The sequence below is a fragment of the Arvicanthis niloticus genome, chromosome 6, assembly GCF_011762505.2.
Source record: "Arvicanthis niloticus isolate mArvNil1 chromosome 6, mArvNil1.pat.X, whole genome shotgun sequence".
NCBI classification, from domain to species: domain Eukaryota; kingdom Metazoa; phylum Chordata; class Mammalia; order Rodentia; family Muridae; genus Arvicanthis; species Arvicanthis niloticus.
The window spans coordinates 52,675,670-52,702,002 of NC_047663.1; the positions used below are offsets into that span (position 1 = coordinate 52,675,670).

Consider the following 26,333-nt stretch of genomic DNA (forward strand, 5'->3'; position numbering starts at 1 on the left):
GTTGGTTGGCTGGTTGGTTGGTTTCATTGTTTTTGTCTTGCCTTCTGAGTCTCGTCTCCAGTGTTACTTCCTTGGCAGACCTTCACCAGACACCACGCCTAATCCCTACCCTCCGGTCACACCAGCATATGCCATCTGGTTTGTGTTCCTGACTACATTTGCCACCATCTGAAAGTACTGTTGGTGTGGTGTTTGTCCATCTCTCCATTAACTGAAAGCAGGAGTCAGCCTGGGGAGTTCTCGGTTGCTTCCCTGATGTTGAGGGCAAAGGTAGGGAGACCGAGTCATGAGCCAAGCAGATCCTAAAACACCAGTTCAGGGAGGGACTTTCCAGGGCTTCTTCCGACTCTGACAGATTTAGACCTCTGGGATGGGGAAACTTGTTCAAGGCCAGAAGGGAAAAGACTGGCAAGCATCTTACTGTGACAGTTAGCCTTCTCCACTGATGGGAAATCCAGCCTGCGTGCCGGAACAACCCCTTAGACAGAGGTACAGAGCAAGGCTGAGCCTCTCCTGCATCTCCCCTTTGGACATGCCACCAGGTGTGTGTTCCTAATAAATCTCCTCCAAAGCTGGCTTTCTGAGAAACCAGAGTCCAGTGACACACCCTAGTCCCTCCCTCTCCTGCTCAGGAGCATGTCTCAGGGCGGGTATGCCTTCTGATGAAGGCTTGGTGCTGCTCAAGGAGCGATCATCTTTGGGGAGATCTGCCTGTGCTATACCTGATCAAGGTGGGGGTTAAAGGGGGTCTCTATTTTCCTCCCGTCATAGCCCACCTGGCCACAAGAGGGCACCCCTAGAATTTCTTAGTACTAAAGCGCAACAACAACAACAACAACAACAAAAAAGGTGTTTTTAGCAAAGTCACTGGGCTCTTCAGACAAAATATCCCCAAATACCTCTCTATATGCAGTAGCCTGGAGATTCCATTCTTCCAAAATCAGGAAGAGATAATACAGTCTGTGCCACAGTTTGTGTGCACCAACACACACAAACACACACATACACACACTCCAATGAGACAAGGGGTTTGTTTGAATCCAGAGAATCTGGGACTAGAAGAAAAAGGGGAAGGAAGCAGGCAGTGCATTTTCCTGGCTCTGTGAGACACTCCTTATTTGAACATTTCAGGGCAGCTAAAGGATCTTCACTGAGTTGGTAATGAATGGTCTGAGATAGAGTCAAGAGACCCTATACAGCCTACTAAAGCCCTTGGCCATAGTTGTCACTAATTATTTTGACTCTAAAGTTGATTCCCCTGTCACTAGGAGCAAAGGGGACCATTTGCCAGAATTATGAAGCAGCTGCAGGATGATTGATGACTTGGGGCCAGCATGGGCTACATGGCAAAACAGAAGTCCCCTTCTGTTCATCTCCAGCGGCTGGGGATGGCGCATGAGCAGCTGCTGGAGGCTCACAAGCCTTCATTTTTAAAGACTATGTAACTGAAAGGGGAAAAGAAAAACTTCAGATTCACCCAGTTCAGGCAGGGGAGGCTAGATTACTCCACAATAACAAACAGTCCCACAGACTTCAGCAGCTTCACCGACACCCAACTCAGTCAGCCGCACCTCTCTTCAAGTCTCTCAGACACACGGTTGGGAGTCATCACCACTATAATAATTTCAGCTACCAGAATGCAGAAGCAGAGGATTCCGGACCATCTCCATGAAGTCTGGTGATGATAACACCACTTCTGCATGTAAGTCAGCCCAAAATTCTACATGTGACTCCACCCATGCACAAGGCACCCAGGGATGAGTTCTGTACGTGTCCAGGAGCAGAACTGGATCTAACTAGCACCACTAACAGTACCACGCCCAGAACCTGGGTTCAGAGGCTTTACAAAATGCCTGGTCTCTTCCTGACAGTCCCTGGCTCCAGCTACTCCTTCTGATCCGGATGCCTCACTCCAGGAAATAAAGGTAGGAACAGTAGACTGGACAGTAGAGTGAGCAGGGAAGGTGCCTGTCTCCTAAAAGATGACCCACAGATTCACTCTTGCTTCTCACCCCAACACTTTTACACACCCCATCTTGGTCCACCCCGTATCATCATCAAAACAAAAGGAAATGGGAACCTAATATGTTAGCTTTTATTGAAGTCACTGGGCTCACAGACAAACAATAGGATGGGAGTGGGTTTACATGGGATGTGGAAAGAGAGTTCAGAAACTCAAGCTGAGCATCCTGATGTGGGAGGAGGATTCCACACAAGAAGGGCAAGGAGTCTATTGTGCATTTGACTTTAGTTAGCGGCTTTCACCCTGAACACTGCTGTACTGGTCCTCACAGCTCGGGGCCCATCCGGGTCCCATGGGCAGAGGAGAAGGTCCAAACTGAGATTAAAGAAGACTGGAAGGCCCTAGGGAGGTAGCCTTCCCCTTAGCTGGAACTCCCTTTCCTCTGGGATGGTTTGAAGTGGGGCTCAGATGGAGACACTGTTCTCAATGAGGGGAGGATCCAGGTAGGCATAGGGCAGTGCCAGGTTCTGGTTTCGCTCCCTGATGTCCTTTGAGATCTGTGCCAGGCAGCTCTGGAAGGCTGCAATGCTTCGCCGTGGGGCCTCCTCTGTGAAGTGTTCATCTGGGTAGGTGCCCAGAGGCCTCTGGGAGAAAACAGGTTGAGATGTTAGAAAGCTGTTCAAGATAAGATGGAGCGTAATGAAGGTTCGCATGTCAACAAATACAGCCAGGGTGTTGTCTAAAGACAGTCGGTCACCGCCATGAGGAACGGGAGCGCTTCCGATCACAACGCCCCCACTTTCCTACAGTGTGACTCTGGGTGAGAACGGCCCCTACAGGCTCACATATTTGCATGCTCGGTCTCCAGTTGATGGAACAGCTTGAGAAGGACTTGGAGGTGTGTCCTTGGAGGAGGTGTGTCACTGAGGTGGGTTTTGAGATTTCAAAAGCCCATTCCATTCCAAGTTTTAAAACATCTCAAGTGGCTGGGGGTGTTGGTACACACCTTTAATCCCAGCACTTGGGAGGCAGAGGCAGGTGGATCTCTTGTTTGTCCGAGGCCAGGCTGGCCTACAAAGAGAGTTCCAGGACAGCCAGGACTATTACACAGAAAAACCCTGTCTTGAAAAGCAAAACAAAACAATAACAAAAACACCTTGACTTATGTATGGATCAGCCGTGAACTCTCGGATACTGATTCCAGGGCCATGCTCCCCGATGTCAAGATCACAGACTCTAGCCCTCTGGAACCATGAGTCCCCAGGTAAATGTTTTCTTTTATAAGTTGCCTTGCTCACAGTGTTTTGTCACAGCAATAGAAAAATAACCAAGACAGCCCCCAAGGGAAGAAGTCCAGGCAGTGTAGAGCAGACAGTGACTTGGGGCCTAGCCCATGGAGTCGGAGTGCCTCCTCTGCTGGCAACCTTCCTCCTCATGCCACTCTGACTCTGAAAGCCAATTCCTGGATCTCAACAAGGGAGACTGAAGAAAAGCTCAAGTCCATCCCCTCCCAACCCCCAGTGCCAGACCCACGCTTTAAACTCAGAACACAATCGCATTCACCACTCAACAGAGGTTAATAAACATATTCCAGAAAATAGGTCCAAGAATACATCCGTCACCAAACAGTTTTACTAGACCCAACCCCTGAGGACAATCAGCAGCCTAGTTCTGAGATACCTTTACAATTATCTGGCGTGATGAAACCTTCGCTTTCTCTATATAACCACCATCACTGTAACATTGTCACACTTGGCAACCTGGCCACCACAATCAGGGACTCTCACAGAGAACTTCAGCTGGTGCCATCCTGCCTTTAGGACTGTCCTTCCACTGAGACTGTCAAAATGCACAGGTCCCATTCCCTAATCTCCGTACAACACCAAGACTACTGACTGCTTTACTATTTCTTGTTAAATAGCAGCAGTAAAAGTGGGAATTATGTTCTTGTCCCTGGTTTTAATGTGACGGCCTCTATTCATCATAATACACTTTCAGGCCAGGCATGGTGGCGTGTGGCTTCAATCCCAGCATTCAGGAGGCAGAGGCAGGTGGATCTCTGAGTTTGAGGCCAATCTGGTCTTCAACTCAATTTCAGGGCAGTCAGGGATGTTATACAGAAAAAACTCTGTCCCAAAACAAAACAAAAACAAACAAAAACCAACCAACCAAAAGAAGATAGGCTTTAATTAAAATTCTATTGGGGTTTGAGGGGGTTCATTTGAAACAGATTTTATTGGTGATGGCTCTTTGCACTGATGAGTTCATTTTCAACTATGATGGGCTAATTATACAGTATGCTTAGGTACTGATGGAACAACCAATGTCGCTAAACTTCATAAGGTGAACCAGCCTCTCGTTCTTAGCATAAACCAGACCTTGCCCAGGCACATGATTGTTTACTACACAGTACTTGCTTTTATTGGCTGATATATTTTTAAGATTGTTGAAGCTGAGTAGAGGAGTTTATAATTTCATTTTCTTAATAACAGTTGATACGTAAATCCTTTATATGAACCATCATAATCATACAAACAACCCCTAAGATGGGTTCTTCTATCAGATCCACTTTGTAGATAAGGAAATTGAGGCTTAGCATGGCCAAATTAGAGACGTCAGGAATATTAAATGTAAAGCTGTAACTGGGGCCCTCTAATGAGATCCACCTCCTTTAAGGTCATAGCCTCAGCTAGTTGGAGAACCAGGCTCCCATGATTCAAAAAGATTCTGCCTTTTCCTGTGCTTCCCAGAGGTTTGAAACACAAAGGAACTGGGCGTGGTGGCATTTTGCTTGCCTTAGATCCCAGGCCTGAGTGTGTGACTCCCTGTGCCAGCACACCTATCCCTTATGTATGGTTTTATATCTTCTAAAGCATTAGTTGTTTCTGTGTTCTTAGGAAACCATTCACTTCATCCCAGGTGTCCATACTTGTTTCCATGAAACTATAAGCAGTATAACTTTCTCTGTATGAATTCCCTTTTCCATTCCTTGTGTGTACTTATGTTCTTTTATATATTTTTAATTAGAATTGCTGAGCTGGAGAGATGGTACAGCTGTTGAAAGCCAGGCTCACAGCCAGAAGGTCAAGAATTGTTTATAATTTCTTTATATTACCCCCCCCTCTCTCTCTGTCTCTGTCTCTGTCTCTGTCTCTGTCTCTTTTTGGTTTTTTGAGACAGGGTTTCTCTGTATAGCCCTGGCTGTCCTGGAACTCACTCTGTAGACCAGGCTGGCCTCGAACTCAGAAATCCACCTGCCTCTGCCTCCCAAGTGCTGGCTCTTTTTTTTTTTTTTTTTTTTTTTTTTAAATTTATTTATTTATTTATTTTTTCTTAACAGGATCTCACCCTGTAGCTCAGGTTAGCCTAGAAGTCACTATATAGCCCAGGCTGGCATGTACCCACACCAATACATATATTACTAAAATAAAATACACTTTGAAAATATATTTTAAAAAGATAGAGCATGATGGTATGCTCATTTAATCCCAGAACTCAGGAGGCAGAGGCAGGAGAAAATCTCTGAGTGTTCAAGGCCAGCCTGGTCTACATAGTGAGTTTCAGGATAGCCAGTGCTACATAGAGACCTGTCTTAAAAAACAAAAACAAACAAAAGAACAACTCTATGTTTATTCATCACACTGATACCTAATAATCATGAGAAGAGCAGAACACAGAGACATAATAGACAAGGTCCTCACATAGATGCTTTATGAGCTAAGCAAACTACTTAATTTCTGAACTTCAATTTTCTCCCCTACAGATGTTCACTCTCACTATACTAGGCATCTTTTTTTTTTTTTCTTTTTTAAGATTTGTTTATTTATTTCATGTATATGAGTACACAGTGGGAAACACCAGCAGAGGGCATCAGATCCCATTACAGATGGTTGTGAGCCACCATGTGGTTGCTGGGAATTGAACTCAGGACCTCTGGAAGAGCAGTCAGTGAGTGCTCTTAACCACTGAGCCATCTCTCCAGCCTGCTTACAACCTATATTAGGCATCTTAAATAAAGCTACTTACTTGCTTTGTGTTGCTTACTTATTTTGGTTTTTCCATGACAGAGTTTCTCTGTGTAATCCTGGCTATCCTGGAACTCAATACGTAGACCAGGCTGACCTTGAACTCAGAGCTCCACCTGCCCTCAGCTTCCCGAGTGCTGAGATTAAAGGTGTGCGCCACCACTGCCCGGCTACTTGTTTTGTATTTTAAGATACTGCACTTTATATCTGACTCAATGAATGAAACACAGATCAGATCATCAGAACTGACAGCTACTATTGTTGTTGAAAGTTTCTCTGTCTTATGAGGGGGGAGCCACCAAAAGACCATCCTCTTATTCACTCATTCTTGGGAACAGCAGGGGGTGGGGTCTAAGGATAAGTTCCTGTGGTCCCAGAGTAAAAGGTGGTAAGTTAAAACTTGCTAGGAAAGGGTCAAATAGATGGACCAGTAAATAAAGGGGCTTGATGAGACCTGAGCTTGGTCTCCTGGGCCCTGTTGGTAGGAGAGCACTGACTCCTGAAAGTTGTCCTCTGATATCCACACATGGCCCAAGCATGTGCACCCCATTCCCCAGTAAACAAATGCAGAACTGTAGTTTTTAAAAACTTGCTAGGAAGGTTGGGGATGTACTTCATGTTACAGTGCTTGCTTAAAGTGCTTAAAGCCCTGGATTCAATCCATTTCACACACACACACACACACACACACAAAACCACGTATTGTGATACATGCCTACTATAATCTTGGTTTCTCTAAAGGTTGAACCCAGGAGTTCAAGGCCAGCCTGGAAAAGATTGAGAAACTTATCTCAATAAACATTTTTAAAAGATTAATTTATGTTTATTTTATATGTATAAGTGTTTTTGCCTACATGTATGAATGCATATATATGTGTGTGTGTGTGTGTGTGTGTGTGTATGTATACCACAAACATGCTTGTGCCCACAAAGGCCAGAAAGGATGTTGGATTCTCTGCAACTGGAGTTACAGACAGCTGTTAACTTCTCTATGGGTGTAGAAGCAAACCTGAGTCTGAAGGAGCAGAAAGGGTTCTAACTACTGAGCCATCTCTCCAGGTCCTCAAAAATAAATAAATAAATAAATAAATAAATAAATAAATGACAGGTATTGTGACACACAACTTTAATCCCAGCACTAAGAAGGTAGAGTCAGCAGGATGTTGTCTGTGAGTTAGACACCAGCCTGGACTATCTACTTACTGAGCTCCAGAACAGCCAGAACTACATAAAAAGACACACACACACACACACACACACAAAAGAGCAAACAATAAAACTTTAAAGAAATAAATCTGGCACTAAAAAAAGCCCCCATGCTGGGCAGTGGTGGCGGAAGCCTTTAATCCCAGCACTTGGGAGGCAGAGGCAGGTGGATTTCTGAGTTCGAAGCCAGCCTGGTCTACAGAGTGAGTTCCAGGACAGCCAGGGCTACACAGAGAAACCCTGTCTCAAAAAAAACTTAAAAAAAAAAAAGCCCCCCAAAATGTGAGAAATGGGGGTGCTCACAGGTGACACTTGACCCTGGCATGGGACTGAGATCAAGAAGGCGGAGCGGCATGCTGGGCTAATGGTTATGCTGGTAACTGGTGATTCAATTACTGCTCACTCTAGCCTAAACTCCTTTGCTGTCTCATTTCCTCTCTCCAAACCTGTCCCTCTCAGCCACTGACACAGACACAGGAACACCCTTGCTGGGACAAATTAAGTCATGTCATTTCTAGTTTAAAAGCCCCGAGTGGCCTCACTGTCCTCTGAATAACTACTATGCAAAGTCCCACCTTGCTCTTCACCCAGCCCCGCCATGTCACTGCCGAATCTCAATGATTCTATGATACTGTCCCTTCCACTCTTGCTTGTCCCTTTGCTTAGAAACCAAGCTTGTCCCTCCTCTGCCTGCCAAACTCCTACTTGTCCCACGGGTTTCAGCTTGCACGTCACATCCTCCATGAAACTTTCTTGGGTTCTCTGAGACCCGTGGAGGTCCCACCAGGTCCCATCCTCGCCTCTGTTGCAGTGCGGATACGCATGGCTTCCTACCGACAGTGCTCAGGAAGCAGCTGACAATGGAAGGTAGATACAAGAGTACTCCCCACACCACGCTGATGTCCTCACTCATCCACCTCTGTATCACATGAAAGTGTCATGTAAGTGGTGGTCCAAGTGATGGGGTCTCAGTCAACTTTATATACCTAGAACCAAGCTGACGTGGGAGGAACCCCATGTTTAATGCATGGGTGAATTAACGAGTAGTTGATGGATGAATGCATGATTGGATGGATGGATGGATGGATGGATGGATGGATAATTTGTAAATGACATAGATGTCATACCCAAACACTAAAGTGGCATTTGCCTCTTTCTATGTGTCTCCTTGGAGATCAAGTATTATTTCCTGTTAAGACAAAAAGACTTTCAAGGCAGCTGAGCAGTGGACATAAACCCCAGCCATTAGCATTCAACCCTCCTTCTCCAGATCAAACTCTTAACTGCACAGGCTCTGCAATACCCAGCCTGTGTCCCACACCTCCGTGCATGTACCTGGTCCTTTGGCTCTTGGCTGACCAGCCAGAAGAGGAGAAGGTTGCTGCAGGTGGTGTTCACCTCTGGGAGGGTGTCTAGGTAACTCTTCATGGTCGTGTTGCCCTTGGTCTGAGGCGGAGGCTGCCTCATGGATGAAGGGGCGTTGGGCATCCAGGCTCCAAAGTCATGCTGTGGAGACACCCCGACACCCCGTAAGCATCCTTTCCCTCATTCCTGATTCGACCACCATCACCCCAGATCTCAACGTTTAGAAATGAGGAGACTGTGGAAAGTCCCAGAGGAACCCCAAAAACCATGTCACCCATTTGTCATTCTCTACCCACTGTTTCATGAGTGAGCAGATTGAGTCACTGTGGAGGGAGGAGAACCCAGAGGAGAGGCAATCCTCAACAGAGGCCTTGGGCAGGCATGCATCAAGAGCAACTTGATGCCCTATGTAGCCAGCTCTTGCCAAGTTCAAGCTCCTGTTCCCAATATAAGCTCCCAAGAGTCGCCATTGTAACTCTGGATGCAGCCCCACCCAGGCTTCACTCAACAGCAGTCCTTCACCCCACCCAGTCACGACTCAATGCCAATAATAATCCCACCCCAACCCTGACCCACCCATTCGCTCAAGCAGAACCCTGACTTGAGTCTACAGCCGAGGCTAACACACCTTTGGAACCTAGCAGTTGGGTGGCCCGGTGCCCCTAGGCCTGCCTCCCAAGCCTCACCTGCCCACTATTGACTGCAGCGTGCTGGGCGGAGCAGTTAAAGATGATTGCAGTGAGATATTTCACGAGCTCTCCTGGGGTGCACAGCCGGCTTGGGAAGCCTAGGTGTGGAGAGGAACGGAAGAAGGTGTGGGTATGGATGGGAGGTGCTGGATTCCTGGGGGGTTCTCAGGGCAGGGGGCTCACTGCAAGGGGAGAGGGAAGGATTTAAGGGCTAGACATGGGCTACAACCATCCTTAGACTAAAATTAGCGCTGGGATGGCCACCACCAAGGACTGTGGTCTTTGACGGAGATCAGGATTGGATTTAGCCGATAGACTAGAAAATGATGGCCGGCAGCAGAGGCGGAGAGGCCTCACGAAGCCGCCCATCTCTGCCCTGAAAGGCACTTCCGTTGGTAGTTCCTCTCTAGCCCATAGTAGCATTAATGACTTAGTTCTGCACGTGTTACCAATATCCACGCAAGTCCGCCAGCAGAGCATTCTCTGCTTAGCAGAAGCGACAACTGACCACAGAGTATGTTCCTCAGAAGTGCTCAGTGGGGAAGGCAGAAGGAAAGATTGGGAGAAACCAAGAGGAGATGCACAGGACAGGAACAGGAGCTGGGGCTACATGGTCCTGGGAAGAGAAGGAGTTTCTCTGTGGTGAAGGATAAGTGAGATTTAAATAAACAGGTAGGAGGATGACAGAGGCAGATGCAGAGGTCACAGCTATGGAGTCGCCGATCTTTAAGGGGTTGAGGCAGGGCTGCTTGACCTCAGGGGTTCAAAGCTGATTGGACCCTACAGTGAGATCTCATCTCAAAAACCCAAGCAACAACCAAAACAAGCAAACAAATGAAAAAGGCACGCAAGACAGGTGAAGGACTTTGTCACCAAGTCTGACCTCAGTTTGACCCCCTCACCCAATGGGGCACACATGTAAAAGGAGAGAAGCAACTCTTGCACGTTGTCCTCTGACCTCCCATAAACGCCATGGTGCATACGCCTTTGCTCACACATATATGCATGATACACATACACGCACAAAATAAATAAATGCAATGGAAATAAAAAATAAATAAGATAATTTTAAAAAATCATTTAAAAAGAAAATGCAGAAGGGCTGACAACGAGGCTTCATTGGTGGTGTGCTTGTTGGGTTTATTTGTTTTTTTTTGTTTTTTTGGTTTTTTTTTCCCTAAATGTACATGAAGTCCTCAGTCTGCTCCTCAGCACAGGATAAACCCGGTGTTGGTGGCACATGGCTGTAATCCCAGCATTCCAGAGTGGAAACAGGAAGATCAGTTCAAGGTTATCCTTGGCTAATTATTGAGCCTAAGGCCAATCTGAGATATATGAGACCCTGTCTTAAAAAGAAATAGATCAGTAAATAGTAAGTAAGTAGCAGAAGAGAGTCCTGTCTAGCTTGGTCCTCCGTCTTTCTACCACACTGACCTCACCCAGGTCCACAGCTTTACTCATGGCTCTGATGAATGAAGTCACAGACGAGTTTAATAAAGCAAGATAGAAAGATTGAACCAGTGATAGCTAAACCCAAGTGTGGGCCTTAAGTAGAAATCAAATATCCTTGTGGGGGTGGGGGATGGAGCATGGCTTTTGGTACTGAGGTAGGGGTTGTGTCTGGAACTGATCCCTCTCAGATGTCAAGAGACAACTGTATTTTTTTTTTTTTAAGTCTTTCTATGTAACTCTGGCTGTTGGCTCTATGTAAGCCAGGCTCTCTGCCTCAGAGATCCGCCTTCCTCTACCTCAGAAGTGCTGGGATTAAAGACTAGCCACCACCCTAGGCATGACAACTGTATTCTCTTGTTTGTTTTGAGACTGAGATTTCTCTGTGTAACCCTGGCTGTCCTATAACTCGATTTGTAGACCGGACTGGCCTTGAACACACAGAGATCCTCCTGCCTCTGCCTCCAGAGTGCTGGGATTAAAGAAGTGGCCCACCCACCTCCTAGCTGACAACTATATTCTTTGTCCAGTTATTCAGATCAAAATCGGTGTGTGCTCACCCCTCCTCTTACCTCACATTATACATAACAGCAAACACTTCCAGACGTCCACCTTTCCTGGACACCATGTTTTCCACCACTATACAGTCACCATCATCTGTCCTGGGTGAGTCCTGTCATTTCTTCCTCTTTAGCTATGTTTGTGGGGCTAAATCGGGGGTTGGAGGTGGGTACAGCACACACACACACACTCAGAAATCAAATGATGTCACTTTTCACTAGAACCTTCTAGAGAGTTCCCCTATCACTCACTTTACCAGCTCCTCTTCCTCTCCCATTTTTCTCCCTTTACCTACTCTGGCTACACAGGAGGCCTTTGTGATATTCCTCAAACACTCTGATGTGTCCAGACCCCAGGGCCTTTGTACTTACCAAAATCACTGCCTGGGTATCTTGTCCCAATTATCCATACAACACCAAAATCACTGCCTGGGTATCTTGTCCCAATTATCCATACAACGGCTTCCCTCAACCCCGTCAGATCTCCACTCAAGCCCTAGCTCCTCAGAGTCTTCCTATAACTACCCATATGAAATATTCTCCCTAATAAGAGTCCGGTTTCCTTCCTAGCATTCACAGCCATCTGACATAGTTGCTGATCATCAGGTCCCCCAAACCAAGTTAAGTTTCATTAAGACAGGAGCTGCCAAACCCCGACATCTACTTAGTAGATATTAAGAGCTCTGTAATTGTCGATTGAGTGAGGTGAGATGAGACACTAAGATTCAGGAGTGGTAGGGCACTGGGTATACGGTAGGTGAGGGGCCGGGGAGGGGATTGAAGCTAAGGCTGCAGTAGCACAGCTGAGCATGCATTTCTTGTGGTTTCTGAGGACTGTCAGGGAGTGAGGCTGCAGCCTTAATGAGCGGGCAGCAAGAGGCTGGGAGAGGGAAGCAGAGGGAAAGCCACGGGCACAATGCAGAGTCAGAGTCTGGAACTGCGGTCCTGATGATGGTAAAGGGTGCAGACAGTAGAGATTAACCATCCACTTGGGCCCCAGAAGACAAGCCAAAGAGTACTCAGATATTTAAAGCCAGACTGAGCAGGGGTGGGGGTGAGGGAGAGACTGGGACAGAGAATCAGGCATTGGCCAGGCTTGGGTAGGAGATCCTCTGAACTTCCCATTCTAGTCGAATCTCTAAATCCAGAAGTACACAAAGAAGAAATGCAGGAGTCAGGCCATGGGGGCTTTTCTGTAACTTGTGGTATTTATTCCCCTTGAAATATGAAAGCCATAGTCCAATTGGCCCGTTAGTGAATATGTTTTATCTTTAAATTAGAATCTAAAGTAAGGTTGTACTGGGTGTAAGAGTTGTTGTCAATCTGAAAAAAAAAATGCTATAGTGTACAGACTCACAGACAAGCTTAATACAGAGAGGAACTGAACCAACAACAGTTAAATCTCAACTTGAGTCTTAAAAAAGGAAACATACACCAAGAGAAAGAAAAAGCCAGGATCCTGATTCACAGTGACTTCGAAAAACACAGGAATAGGTCACCCTTTAAAATATCCAAGACACCTGGCTGTCAACACCTTAACCTAGAAATCACTCTTGGCCCTGATAATGTTGAGACAAGCTGACATCAGGTGCCTTTTAATATGATGCAAACAGGACACTGCATCACCTGAGAAATATTCTGAGAAAAATGTGCAACCCTCACACATTCCTCCCGGTTTATAAAACCTACACCAGATAGGAACAAGATGGGTCACATATGAGAAAACAATTAGGTCAAGTCAAAGGTGACACACTGAACAGCAGAAGCCTGGGCTTTCCCATAACTCCATGTTATCTAACTATAAAAAGCAGGGGCCCAGGCATGGTGTCGCATGCCTTTAGTCCTAACACTAGGAAGGGAAGGGCCGGCAGATCTCTGAAAGTTTGTGGCCAGCCTGGTCTACATAGGGAGTACTAGGCCAGTAAAATATATAGTGAGACCTTGTCAAAACAAACAACAACAAACTCCACAAAATGCTTAAGTTAAAAGTGTCTTTAAAGTTTAAATAAAATGTGGTCCTTGGTTGCCTCCTGCCTCAGTTGGGTCAATGGAAGAAAACAGGGCACGATGGGGAAATGTGGAGACAGACTAAATGCGAGGATGACAGAGACGAGTACCGACAATTTTGTTAAGTGCAGGGCTAAGTGTATACAGTCAGTGGTACAACACCTACCTACCCTATAGGAAGCTCTGGGTTTGATCCTCGGAACGACAAAAGGTCATCCAAAGGGGACTGTGGGCTGGGTGTAGTGGCACATGCCTTTAATTCCAGTACTCAGTGGGGCACACAGGCAGGCAGAAACGGAAAGCCTAGGCTAGCCTGATCTACATATCAAGTTCCAGGCCAGCCGGGCTACATAATAACATGTTGTCTAAATGAAACAAACTCCCGCAATAAAAGCAAAAGAGGAGCCGGGCGGTGGTGGTGCACGCCTTTAATCCCAGCACTTGGGAGGCAGAGGCAGGCGGATTTCTGAGTTCGAGGCCAGCCTGGTCTACAGAGTGAGTTCCAGGACAGCCAGGGCTACACAGAGAAACCCTGTCTCAAAAAACCAAAAAAAAAAAAAAAAAAAAAAAAAAAAAAAAAAAAAAAAAAAAAAAAAAAAAAAGCAAAAGAGGAATCAAAAATGGCAGGCCAGGGCTGGAGAGATGGCTCAGTGGTTAAGAGCATTGATTGTGCTTCTAGAGGACCGGAGTTCAATTCCCAGCAACCACATGGTGGCTCACAACCATCTATAATGGGATCTGATGCTCTCTTCTGGCCTGCAGGTGTACATGTAGATAGAGCATTCATACGTAAAATAAATAAATCCTTTTTTTAAATGGCAAAATATTGGCCACAGTAGAATCTAGTACGTACATTATTTATGTTTATTAGAGTACACTCTAGTATTCTATATCTTTGAAACTGTATCTTCGAATCTAAAAGATTTTAAAAGAAATACCAAGTGTTTCCCCCCCCCCCACCCCCCCACCCCGGCTAGGACTGCAACAGCTGTTCTTTCTATTTGGAGGTGACTTGAAACTAACGTCTTTCTTGAGTCTCCCCAGACAGAACTCCCCTGGGTGGCCACCAGAAGCAATTAGTTAACTAAAAGCCACATGCCTACTGAGAAGTCCAGGATAAGAGAAATTGGTGGGTGGACATTTGAGCCTCTTTGATACAAGCAAAGACAGAAGGCTCCATGGGTAAAGGCACTTGATGCCCTAACCTGATGCCCTGAATTCAACCCTGGAAGCCATACTGGAGAGAACTGATCCTGTAAGTTTCCCTCTGACTTACACACACACACTATTGTGATCCCTACACACAAACCAAACAAACAAATAAAATTAATTAAACATTAAAATAAAATAGCCAGGCATGGTGGCATACGCCTTTAATCCCAACACTAGGGTGGCAGAAATAGGAGGATCTCAGACTTGGAGGCCAGCCTGTTCTACAAAACAAGTTCCAGGAAAGCCAGGGTTGCTACACAGAGAAACTCTGTCTCAAGAAAACAAAAACAAAACCCAAACAAACAAAAAGGTAAAATAAACAAACAAATAAAAACATCTGGTCATGTTGGTACAGGCCTTTGAACAGAAAGAGAGAGAGACAGAGACAGAGAGACAGAGACAAACAGATCAAGACCTTCAGAAAAGTCAGTGTTGAATTTCCAAAACTGGAAATGTAGCATAGAAGAGCAACAGAAAAAAGATTCCTTCCATTAAGAAAGAATGTGGAGTGTGAAGAGGAATCACAGAGCCGGGAGAACCAAGAGTTAGGACCACCAGGGAGCAAGAGCTCTGTCCCCTGGGGCTGAGAGAGTACTGAAGAAGGAAGGGCAGTGTGGAACATCCTGGCACTGCATTTAAGGAACAGAGCTGAAAGAAGTCTGTTGCAGATAGGGAGTACTCTGGCCTAGGTGACTGAGCAGTGTAAACCAGGAGCCAAGCAGCAGCAAGACCAATCACTCCATGAAGAAGCTCGTGACCACAGGAAGTGAAGAGAAACTAGTGGCTAGCATGACTACCTAGCAAGACGATTAGGAAAGCATGTAAGAAAAAGTTCTAGGCTCCCTTAAAGTCAGAGGTGGATCCCACCACATGGTGCACAGCAGATAAACATACCTGAAGGTGGAGGAACCATAAGACCAAGGTTGAAAAGCAAGAGCTTCAGAAACAGTCCAGACTGGTTTAGAATTCTGCCTTAGCAGTTAAATAGGACTCTAGCATGGACTTCAGTGTTGCAGCCCAGTGGCAGAGCTCTTGCTTAGCGTGAGCAAGGCCCCGGGTTCGATCCCCAGCACCACGTTAAATTCAATTTAGTAGTATGGATTTCAGTAATAAGAAGTGATTCATGGAGGAGAGCTGGGTGGTGTAGATAAAGACAGAGAGTGATACCTGAACTCTCCCGACCGAGGAACGCCTGAGTGAAAATCTCACCCACCCAGGCCTGCAGTTCAGAGTCCTGCTGTACAGACGCATCGCTGGGATAATAGTAACTCACGATCTCTGAGACAAACCTGCAAGAAAAAAAAAAAAAATGCTGGTGGCCCTGGAATGGACATGGGCCCGGGCTGGACCAGACAGTGAGGTCCATGACACTCAGGGCGGGGAGAAGCAGACCACCAGAGTCCCCAACGACAGAAGGTGACTCCAGTATACACAGATCCAGCTGGACCACTGCCTCGGCTTCTCTCATGTTACCGCCCCCCTCGCCCGCCCTCTAAATCCAGAAGTTTTGGGTCTCCTCTCCGGGAGGTAATAAAGAGGAGAGTCTACTTGTTCTGTTCCCTCCCTATTTAGCAGGTGGGAGGAAGAATCCCCGCCTGCCTCAACAAGCCCAAATTCTCTTGACTACTCTGGACAAGATGCCCCATTCCTTTCTTTATTGCAACTTGTCCCCTGCTATCTCACAGGGAACCTGTCTGCCAGTTCCTATTCTTGGGAGTTTCTTATACTGAATGGAGTGAGAACACCCCCAGAAACTCTGGCCTCAAGCGCTCCAAGTGATATGAAAACAGGAGCCCACGATGCACCCTGGGCCAGGAGACCTTGGTGGCTGGAAGGACCTTATGGTCCCCACACCTCTCAATAGCTGCCCAGATCTTCAGGCCGTCGTCTCGATAGTGGTAGTTGGGAATGGTCAAGACTCCACGAGCCCTTAGGCTATCCGGAAGGCAGAAATCCGTGTAGGTGAAGTGGGCCAGCCCTGTGCTCATGAGGTAGATGAGGCCGCGCCTACCGATGGACGTAACCTGGGGACACAGGACACAGCTTGGCTTCTCAAACTGGTTCACACCCCACCCATAATGCCTAGAGACCAACTGACACTAATGGATCAGCTCAGGGAGGGGGCGTATGCGATTTATCAAGCAGTCAAGGATCACACGGGCCGGCCTAACGCCGCCGGATTGAAGGCCTACAGAGTGCATGGGAGGGGACCTTGAATGACAATGTAGGAGGAGACAAGATCTTAGGATCAGCTGGGAGCAGTGCTGGGCTAAGGCCGCCTTGCCCATAAAACCTACTTTTGAGGGGGTAGGATTGACTAACTGGGTCAAGGCTTAGGGGAGGGGCAAACAGAAGACTGGCCAAGAGGCGTAGTTTATGGGAAGAGGTAGAGGAGGATTTCACAAGGGTCTGGGGAGCAAGAGCATACTTTGTGGGCGGGGCAAGCATACTTGGGGGTGGGGCCTTATGGTCGTGGAGGGGAGGCTGCACCTTGTCCACGAGGCCTTCTGGGTTGAGCAGCGTGGCCCTTGCGATGGTGTTCACTTGCAGCGTGTAGCGAGTGTGAGGAAGCAGGAGCTGCGAGAGAAACGAGGTCACGTGAGCAGAAGGTCAGGGAAGGCCTGCAGGCCCGCTCCCTTTAGTCTCAACCCAGCGTCCTCCCCCCACCCCCCCACCCCCCGACCTTGTAGACTGGATGACACAGCGGCAGCTGACGCAGTGTAGCCATGGAGAAGGCTTCGCATAGCAAATGCGTGCACAGAAAATGCGTGTTGTTCTCATGCACCAAAAACTCAGAGTTGCGCACCCACGTCTTGGCCAGCAGCCAGTCCAACTCGCAGTCAGTGGGCAGAAAGATGGGGCTCTCTGGCCCTGGTGTCTGGCTGAGCTGCGTGCGGGAGTAGTAAGAGGTGTGGCTCAAACCTGTTAGCCTGAGGCTCCACCCCCTTAAGTCCCACCCACAGGCTCACCTGAATTGCCAACGGCAGCAGCACCCCCTGTGGGTTGAGCCACAACAGGCAGAGCGGAGCTGTTACGTACTGTTGGCGACCATTTAGGCAATGGACTGGGGCTTCCGCCAGGATCCAATAGTCCGCTAGGAAGATGTGGCCCCTCTGGAGAAGGCACAAAGAGACTTAACAAGCCCTCTCCTCCCTGTGACCCTCTTTTCTCTCTGCTCTTTGCAACAAGGAGGAGCTGAGGTTCCCCAGTTCGAGATTCAGCACTTCTTGCTACCTGCCACTAATGACCAACGGCTAGGTACCGCACCCTTCCCAGAATGTCCGGAATGAGGTCTAGTTAAGTCCGTCATTTTGTAATCCCTTACCTGGCCTCTCGGATTGGACAAGGCAATTTCCTGTGCTCCTCCCACCCATACCTTGTCAACCCTACTCCCTAAGCTTAGAGGGACTCCCCTCTTAAGATACGACCTCAGTGTATCCGACAACAGCAAAACCAATACATAATGAATTTACCAACCACAGCCCCAGCTTCAGAGAATGTCTGAGGACTTGGCTGTCACAGAGGGGACTAGGTTGTCATCTACTCCACATCCTCGGACCTTCTAGTCCTTTGTAATTGTTCCTGCTACACTGGCCAGTCTTGGGTTGGCCTGTCCTAACGCAGCCCTCTTTAGTTTTAACACAGGGGATCTCCAAGACCCTAAAACAGGCCTTAAACCAACCCAAGTCCCACCTGGCCCTTCTCCATATTTGTTTTTGAAAGACTGGCAGGCCTGCCCTGTGGATGGGGCCCACAGACCTGGACCATTCCACCATCACATACAGCTGTGGTCCACAAGGGTAGCCCACCTGCCTCCCTCTGATTGTGACCACTGCCGAGGTCCTCACCCACCTCTAGCTCTGTTTGTAGGCAGGTGCCTGGTCCCAGCAAAGGTGCCACCATGTCATTGGTGACGGGCAGCTTGCTGGGCAAGCTGGAGAGGCAGTGGAGCATGACGGGGTTGACGCCATTCAGGTACTGGTACCCAAAGAAGCTGTCCTCACACCAGTGCTCAGTGACGTACTCTGGGTGGGGAGGGGTGGCAAGAGAGGGAACCAGTAGGTCTAGAAAGTACTCTCCAAACTCTGGTCCTGCCCAGCCCTTTGTTCCCCTTTGTGGCTTCAGTTTTCTTCCCAGCACCAATACAAGGTGGATGTAACTACATTTTCAGTTGAATGCCAGACACAGACAGCGAGGCACTTGATTGGCAGTGCTGGGATCAGAACTAAATTCTTTCTGATCCCAAATCCCAGAACATCTGGTATAGGAGTAAGAAAGGAGTCAAGTGGCCCTGACCAAAAATCAGGACTTTTTAAATGACCACAAGTCTCTTCTGGGTAAGTAGAGTGTCTCTCTATCCTCTCCCATTCCTGTCTAAGGAGATTCCTGGACTCCTGAAGGAAATCTGAAAGATGCTACCGGTGACGTCAGGAGCCCATCCCATTGGAATCCAGCAGTTGGCATAAGCATGAGATACAGTAAAAGACATGCAACCCCTGCCTGGCTTTGCACACCTGAAGTGAAGGTCTTATGGCACCAGAAGACGTGCCGGATGTCATCCAGCCTCTTCCAGGAGCCCCTGCGGTCTAGCAGGCCTCGAATCTTCATGCCCAAGGATCTGAGGGACAGAAGAAGGGGTGGGGGGAGTCAGAGTTACTGTGCTCTAGGCTGGAGAGAATCAACAGGTTCATTTCCCAAGCAAAAGTGCCTAATGACCCACATGGGAGAAAAGCCTAGCACTAGGGTGAAGCCCTGCAGAGTTCAGGGTCCTGCTTCAAGATGTCCCTGGGTTTCATGTGAGCAAAAAGCAGTGCCCCCCTCCCTGGAGTTTTGACCTGCTGGAGTTTTGTCTTCAAGCTTCCAAGAATCTCTTAGACCTGCCTATAAGACAAAGCCCCAGCTGCCAGGCCCGGCTTGGTCACGATGCTCCCCTTCAGCAACTCCCTACAACCCTTGCAGTGTTTTCTCCCACCCCTAATCACCAACCAAACATAATCAGTAACGTGCTATGTTTGCTCCTGGACTGGTGAAAGTGGGGCTGGCAGGCTGGGACATGCGCTTCTTCATCCTGTAGATGCCTATACTGCCTGGTTTTTATTTTTCACCCATGAGCATCGGAGGTAAGGAACACCTTGAAATAAGACTGGCATTCCCCTACTTCCAGGGCTCCATTCAAGCTCCATTCAAGAGTCTCTGCTGGAAAGCTGTTTACTACCACAGGTCAGTCTGGTCCTCTAGGTGCAACTCAGACGCCAGTTCCTTGCCTGACTCCCCTAAAGCCCATGCCTCAGAGCATTCACAACCCCCTGAGTGTCATTATAACCCTGTCCATCTATGACTTCCTATTCTACTGTGAACTCCTTAGGGAAAGGGCTCTGCTCTCTGTATCCCGACATGCCCATCTTCTCACCCATCTTCTCGTAAGCACTCACCCTGAACTAAAGGAAGAGGAATGGAGTTCAGAACAGGTAGGTTTGTAGCAAGGGGTCACTAAGGCACCTAGCTATGTGATGACGCCAGTGTGCTCTGAAGAGTGTGGGCAGCTGAGGAAGGCAGAGGGTAGGGTGGATTCATGACCTTACAGACACAAGGTCATCCACGCTCACAAAGCGATTGCTCACTTACTGCACAAACATTTGTTGAGTGTTTTCTAGGCACAACCCAGGAGATAGAAAAACAAAGCAAACAACTATGCAGAGCTAAGCCTAGTAACACAAACCTATGTAGGTCCCAACTAACTCAGCTGGCTAAGTTTTTGTTTTTTTGAGAGAGGGTTTCTCTGTATAGTCCTGGCTGTCCTGGAACTCACTCTGTAGAGCAGGCTGGCCTCGAAAAAAGGAATCTGCCTGCCTCTGCCTCCCAAGTGCTGGGATTAGAGGCATGTGCCACCACTGCCCAGAAGTGATTCCACTCTTGCTTAGGCCTTCACATCCTTCTTGGACTCACCTCTGGCCTTCTCTACCTTCCCAGGTGCCCCCACCATGGTCTTGCCTGGATTCGATAATATATTCTTGTCCTGAAGCCTGAGCCACCTGTGGCTGCTTCACACTCTCTCCATCCGAGACAATCCTTCATGCCCACCCACCGACATCCACACGCTCTTCCACTTGTCTTTTTCTGAAAGAATTATTTTAGACACACATGTGCAGGAAATGAAGACCCGAAGCTTCACCTCTCCTCCTTTGGACTTCCGTGTATGACTCCAGGTGAGTGGGTGAGTCTTTTCATAGAACCCTTGGCTCACTGTGCCCACCCTGGACTCAGCAGTCACTTGCTGTTCTCTTCCTTTTCCCTCCCAGGCTTGCTTCAATCCCGCCCTTCTACCTAAGAGACACATCCTAAATTCTACTGGCCTCTGTCTTCTTTATGTATCCAGAGGCAACTGGACTCTTCCCTTGAGTGATATCAGGATTAAAATCCTAGCGGATAATGCCTTCCCTGATAACCCTTAATTAATTATACACAGGTATCCTTTGTGATCCCATGGATTCCTTCTATCAAAAGGCACCTCCTTGAAGGGACTGTCTATCTAGAGATTTTGTTCTTAGATTATCTCTAGCTATTATTATCTGGCTTTTCCTTTAAACCTATGGTGGGGGTTGGAGAGATGGCTCAGTGATTAAGAGAGCACTAGCTTCTCTCAAGGAACCTGGGCTCAATACCATTATCTACAAGGGGCAGCTCACAACCTCCTCTAACCGATCTGATGCCATCTTCTGGCCTCTATAGGCACCTGTGTGCTCATGGCATGTACTCACATACACACATACAAACATTTAAAATAATAATAAAAATGTAAAAGTTATGATGTCTGGGTGAGTGGGTCATTTTACCCTCTGGGCAATTGTCCAGAGACTACGTAAGAATTAAGGTTATGCTAGGCAGGACATGGTAGCTCAGGCCTTTAATCCCAGGCAGAAGTAAGTAGATCTCTGTGATTTTGAGGCCAGCCTGGTCTACATAGTGAATTCCAGGACAGCCAGGGCTATGTAGGGAGACCCTGAAGGAAGAAAAAAAGAAAGAAAGAAAGAAAGAAAGAAAGAAAGAAAGAAAGAAAGAAAGAAAGAAAGAGAAAGAGAGAGAGAGAGAGAGAGAAAGAAAGAAAGAAAGAAAGAAAGAGCAACAAAAATTAAGGTTACACATCCAGAAAGTATGGGCTTTGGAGTTGAACCTGAGACGTCCTGGCCTCGCCTCTTCAAGGCATAAGGACAAAGACTATCCTACATCATGTGGTCCCTGGGACCATACCCTGAAGAAGAGAGAGGAGATGAAGGACAAAGCAAAGGGAGGCTGGGAGGAAGGAGGGGAGGAGTGTGAAGATCTGTGGGGGAATGAGACCAGAGAGAAGGGCTGGGACTGTCCTGTGAGGTGCCCATTGTGTGGATGGAAAGAAGGGGCCAAGAGCAGAGGCGCGGGGGAAACTACAGGCTCACGCAGGAAGGGCATTGAAGATCAGCGAGGCCGTCTTGGTGGCTGAGTAGCGAATATTTGGCTCCATGTGCAGCAGAGATGGGATGTCAATTTTCATAGGAAAGCCAGGCAGGTACCGGTTCCCAGAGCTGAGGAGAAGCAGGTAGAGAGTTTAGAATTAGTCAGTGGACCTGTAGCCTGTCCCCCTTAATTCCCTTTCTCAGTCTTGTCTCCAGATTTTCTAGGTCCTTCTCTTACTCTTATCTCAATCCTGCCCTTTCTGCCCAAACCAGAAGGAACCTCTTTCCCTCTCTGCTAACCAGGTCAGGACCATCATCACCGGTCCCTTTCCTGTGGTGGATAGAACTTGATAAGGACTCTGATACCTCCCTCCATGCTGCTAGCATCCATCTCAACAGAACGTCTATGTTCCTCCCCTCCACCTCGTTCCCCAGCTGTCGGTTCTCACTTATCATCCTGATCTGCACAAGGTACTGTCTTGGTCAAGGCAAATTTATTATCTGACTCCATCTCCTCAAAGCTGCTGACATCCACCATTCTCGGGAAACCAGGGGCATAGATCTTCCAGCTGCCAGGGGAAGAGGCAGAAGCAATAGGTTAATCTTGGGATATATGGAATCCTTTACTTCTAAAAATATGACTTCAGGTGACCACTGCTGCTTTCTGCTTCCTGTATTTGTGACAATGAATTGGATTTCCTCTGTGAAGGCACGCAGCTTCAGATAGAGAGTGGAACATAGGATCCTGTGTGTGCTAAACACACACTGCACTGCTGAACCACATCCCTAAGCCTCAGAGTAGTACTCGGGGAATGACATAAATCCCAGCACTGATTCAGAGATGGGCTTATAGTATGATTAAGATAAACCAAGCTTGGTGACACACACCTGAAATCCCAACAATTTGAAGATTGACATAGGCCAACCTGGACTACAGAGTAAGTGTTTCCAACCCCAACCCCCACCAAAAAAAGTATGATGAGTTTGAGGGTTCACCAAGATTGGTAAATACTAGTACTGTTTCCAATAATGGGGATCTGGTTTCCATCAGGGGCAGTCAGAGGCTGAGAATCGTTAATTGATGGTCTTGGATAAGTGTTGGATTTGGGTTTTTATGAGAGTGTTCAAGGGACTGAACTTGGGACTAGAGAATGGTAGGCCAGTTCTCTACTCCTGAGCCACAGCTCCCTTCCCTGCTGAAGAAGCTGTTGATACTGGTATTCTGGGTCCAGACTCGGGATCATTGTTAGAGTGGAGTTAAGTGTAAATTGGGTTCCCAAGGCTTTAACTGATGCCAGAATTAGGAACAATCTGAGTAAGGCTGAAGTCAGAATAAGGATGGGGCAAAGAGTCCAATCAGGCTGCCCTCACCGGTAGCATTCTTGGCGGGCTTGGAGTTCCCGTTTCCTGTGATCCAGAAGGAGGGGAAGAGAATCCTGACAGATGGTTCTTGCTGTAGGGAATGAAAACCACTCTTTATATAAATCTCTTTCAAACAGTACTTCTGAGTACTGCTGAGCCCCTAAGTCTTGAGCACCATCTCCACCTGCGTCGTGTTGAGGAATGTCTATATGCTCTCTGTTCATCCATCGCAGATTGGAAGCTATAGCAGTGTATCAAGTCATAGCTGTGTTCCCAACCATTCATGCTTGCCTCCTTTCTAGATGATACACTCCTTGAGGATTGCAGTCATGTCACACTCATTGTCTGTCCTTCCAGAGTCTAGCTTGGTGCCTGGCTAAGCTCTAATGCTCATAGCATACACTTGGTAACTACTGGATCAAGACATTTCAATAAAGCCATCATGTGCTCTGATGATGAGTGGAGATTGATAGTAAAGTCTATGAATAGTTCATTCCAGACTGTGGAAGGATGTTCCCTTGCCTCACCGTGACACAGACACCCATCTCTCATCTGACACACAACACATGCACACACACACACACACACACACACACACACACACACAGAGAGAGAGAGAGAGAGAGAGAGAGAGAGAGAGAGAGAGAGAGAGACATACACACACATACAACCCCAGTGTTACATCTGTGGAACAAACAGTTCTGGAGGCAAGAAAGGGCTCACACCAATATCCTTGAAATCCAAAACTCAACAGGCGAGCCTAACTTACTTCCCAGACACTTTGTCCCTACCAGAAAAGCTAGAAAAAAGTAAGGCACGGGGTCTTTGCAGATTAATTCTCTAAATACCCATGGCTTTTCCACCCATTGAAATCTAGCTTGTAAGTTCATTCCTTTTTGAGTTCCAGATGATCATATTCTGGAGAAATACAGAGGGATAGTGTGGGAAGTCAGCTGCTTGCTATGTAAGTGTGCGACTGTCTGTATATGCCTTTGTGTGCCTGTGTGTGTCTGTGTGCCTGTGTGCCTCTGTGTGCCTGTCTGTGTGTGTCTGTCTGTGTGTGCCTGTCTGCCTGTGTGTGCCTGTCTGTGTGTATCTGTCTTTGTGAGCCTGTCTGTGCATACCTCCAGAGCAATCCAGGAAGTTCTTGCATATCAGGGACTTAGCTGTGCTCTTTACCAGACACTATCTCTTTGGGATCTCAGCATTCCTAACCCCAATGACAATTCCTACCCACCGAGTTCTGTGAGACTCCATTCCTAACCCCATAAGAAGCCTCTGCAGTACTGTGCAGTCTCTGTCCCTTGCCCACCTGTTCCTGGCCGCAGCTCCACAGTACAGTAGCCATCAATCCATTGATAGCAGGGAAAGTGAACCACAGAGCCATCTGGGGCAGTGACACAGATTCGACTGCAGTACCAAGGGTCCTTGCAGAAGAAAGCAAAGCGCTCCTTGTGTAAGCGCAGCAGCAAGATCTCACCCAGCTCTGCTGCGCAGCGCACCTTGTACTTCTGAACCTGGAGTGAGGGAGGCACAAGCGAGCCAGTGAGCGGCCAGGAACCTATTCTGGCATATAAGCCTGAGCAGTGGTTGATCTCTGTGGCTCCTTTGTGTGAAGGAGAGAAAGAACCTGTCTTCATCCAGATAGAAGCAGGCACCACGCTCAGTGCCTGAGTGAATTTTTGCAGGGTTTCCTTCCCTCACTAGCCAGTAGTTCACTTTTAGGTAGGGTCATTAGCAAACTAAACTAAGGGCTGACAAAGCAGACCTCTTCCAAACAACAGGAAACTCATGATCTGATCAGAGGAATCAATTTGGTCAAAGCCTAGCATCAATTAGGGGAGGAGCCAGGCCAGGCAGTCGTGGCTTTTAATCCCAGCACTCAGGAGGCAGAGCCAGTCAGATCACTGAGTTCGAGGTCAGCCTGATCTACAGAGAGAGTTCCAGGACAGCCAGGGCTACACAGAGAAACCCCCGTCTCAAAAAAACCATAGAAAATAATAACAGTAACAAAAACAGTAACAGTAACAACAGTAACGAAGCCAGGAAGTCAGGGAAAATCCCCAGAGCTCATTCCAAATGCCCTTTCTTCTCCACAGCCCTATCTCAGAACAGTCCATATGGTTTATCATCGCTCAAAAGGCAGGGATGACAAAGAAAATGGGCACAGGTTATATAGTAGGCATGCTAGGTTCAGCAGGACTTGATGAATCCAGCAAGAATAATCCTCACTCCCTTCAGGTTCCCCGTAAATTCTGTCCCTTAGAGGTTCCCCATCTCTCCTCTGTACTCACCGATCCAGAGGCGAAGTCCCTGCCTACACGATCCAGCTTCTGCTTAGGGCTTTCACCACAGGTGCCTACCAACGTAGCATAGATGTTATCCATTGTGCCAGCCTTCAGGTAGGAACCAGTGGTCACACACAGGCGATATACTGCCATGATTGGACCCAATAACCCAAAAACAGTAGTTAGCCTAGAGAAGGTGAGCTACAGGTAAGAGAGTGTCGGCTCCTGGGCAGGAGGCTGGGGGTTGGGGAAGGGTGGGCCTGAGGAAGGATCCAGCTCTAGGATGTTCCTGGAGGCCCGCGCGCGCGCTCTCTCTCTTTCTTGCTCTCTCACGGCAGCTCCGCTGGTAGCTCGGGAGTACTATCCCCGCCCACAGACTTGCACCCCAATACTTGTTTGCTTGCCTCTGACACAGCCTGTCCCTCTAGCTGGTTCATCCAGATGGATATCAGAAGCCTGGGTCCATTGGTGAGGGAGGGAATACGGGAGGAGGGACCAAATGCCAAGAGGAAGGCAGGGAGGAGGTGACGCGTGTGTGGTTGGGACACTACCCTGTGCCTAGTGAGAGGCTTGACTAATGTTCTGAAGCCCATGTTCACCCACTCCCCAGGTTCCACCCAGACCCTTTTCCTCCTATTTCCAAACCAGAAATGGGCACCAGAACACCAGAATTCCTACATGTGAATCATCTATGTGAATCACCCCAGACATCGGAAAGCTGCATCAGTTCATAAATCACAGGTGACCTCATCAACAATCAAGTGAATAACACACATC

General features: G+C 47.7%; 1 protein-coding gene across 2 annotated transcripts; it reads right to left on the reverse strand.

Moving 5' to 3' along the window:
* Window positions 1-2,081: 2,081 nt before the first annotated feature.
* On the reverse strand, window positions 2,082-25,911 carry Aloxe3 (arachidonate epidermal lipoxygenase 3). 2 transcript variants are annotated; one of them, XM_076936546.1, is made up of 15 exons: window positions 25,563-25,911; window positions 24,581-24,785; window positions 23,278-23,359; window positions 22,356-22,475; window positions 21,910-22,035; window positions 18,991-19,094; window positions 18,329-18,501; window positions 17,446-17,589; window positions 17,283-17,363; window positions 16,967-17,053; window positions 16,331-16,500; window positions 15,644-15,765; window positions 9,246-9,346; window positions 8,530-8,700; window positions 2,082-2,607 (listed from the first exon to the last, which is right to left on the reverse strand). In XM_076936546.1, exons 1-15 carry the CDS (start codon window positions 25,707-25,709, stop codon window positions 2,428-2,430), a joined length of 2,013 nt encoding a protein of 670 aa, XP_076792661.1. In that variant the 5' UTR covers window positions 25,710-25,911; the 3' UTR covers window positions 2,082-2,427. The 2 variants fall into 2 exon arrangements, with proteins under 2 accessions (XP_076792661.1, XP_034362178.1); XM_034506287.2 differs by having other exon boundaries at window positions 17,160-17,363; window positions 25,563-25,909.
* Window positions 25,912-26,333: the final 422 nt, after the last annotated feature.

What these genes read in the sequence shown, in the direction of transcription:
- Aloxe3 (XM_034506287.2), bottom strand. Translation starts at nt 25,709, where the DNA reads ATGGCAGTATATCGCCTGTGTGTGACCACTGGTTCCTACCTGAAGGCT. An exon ending in GCCCGCCAAGAATGCTACCG is followed by an intron (nt 22,476 to 23,277) that starts GTGAGGGCAGCC and finishes TTCCCCTGGCAG; the next exon opens with CTGGAAGATCTATGCCCCTG. An exon ending in ATCTTCAATGCCCTTCCTGC is followed by an intron (nt 19,095 to 21,909) that starts GTGAGCCTGTAG and finishes TCTGTCCCTCAG; the next exon opens with ATCCTTGGGCATGAAGATTC.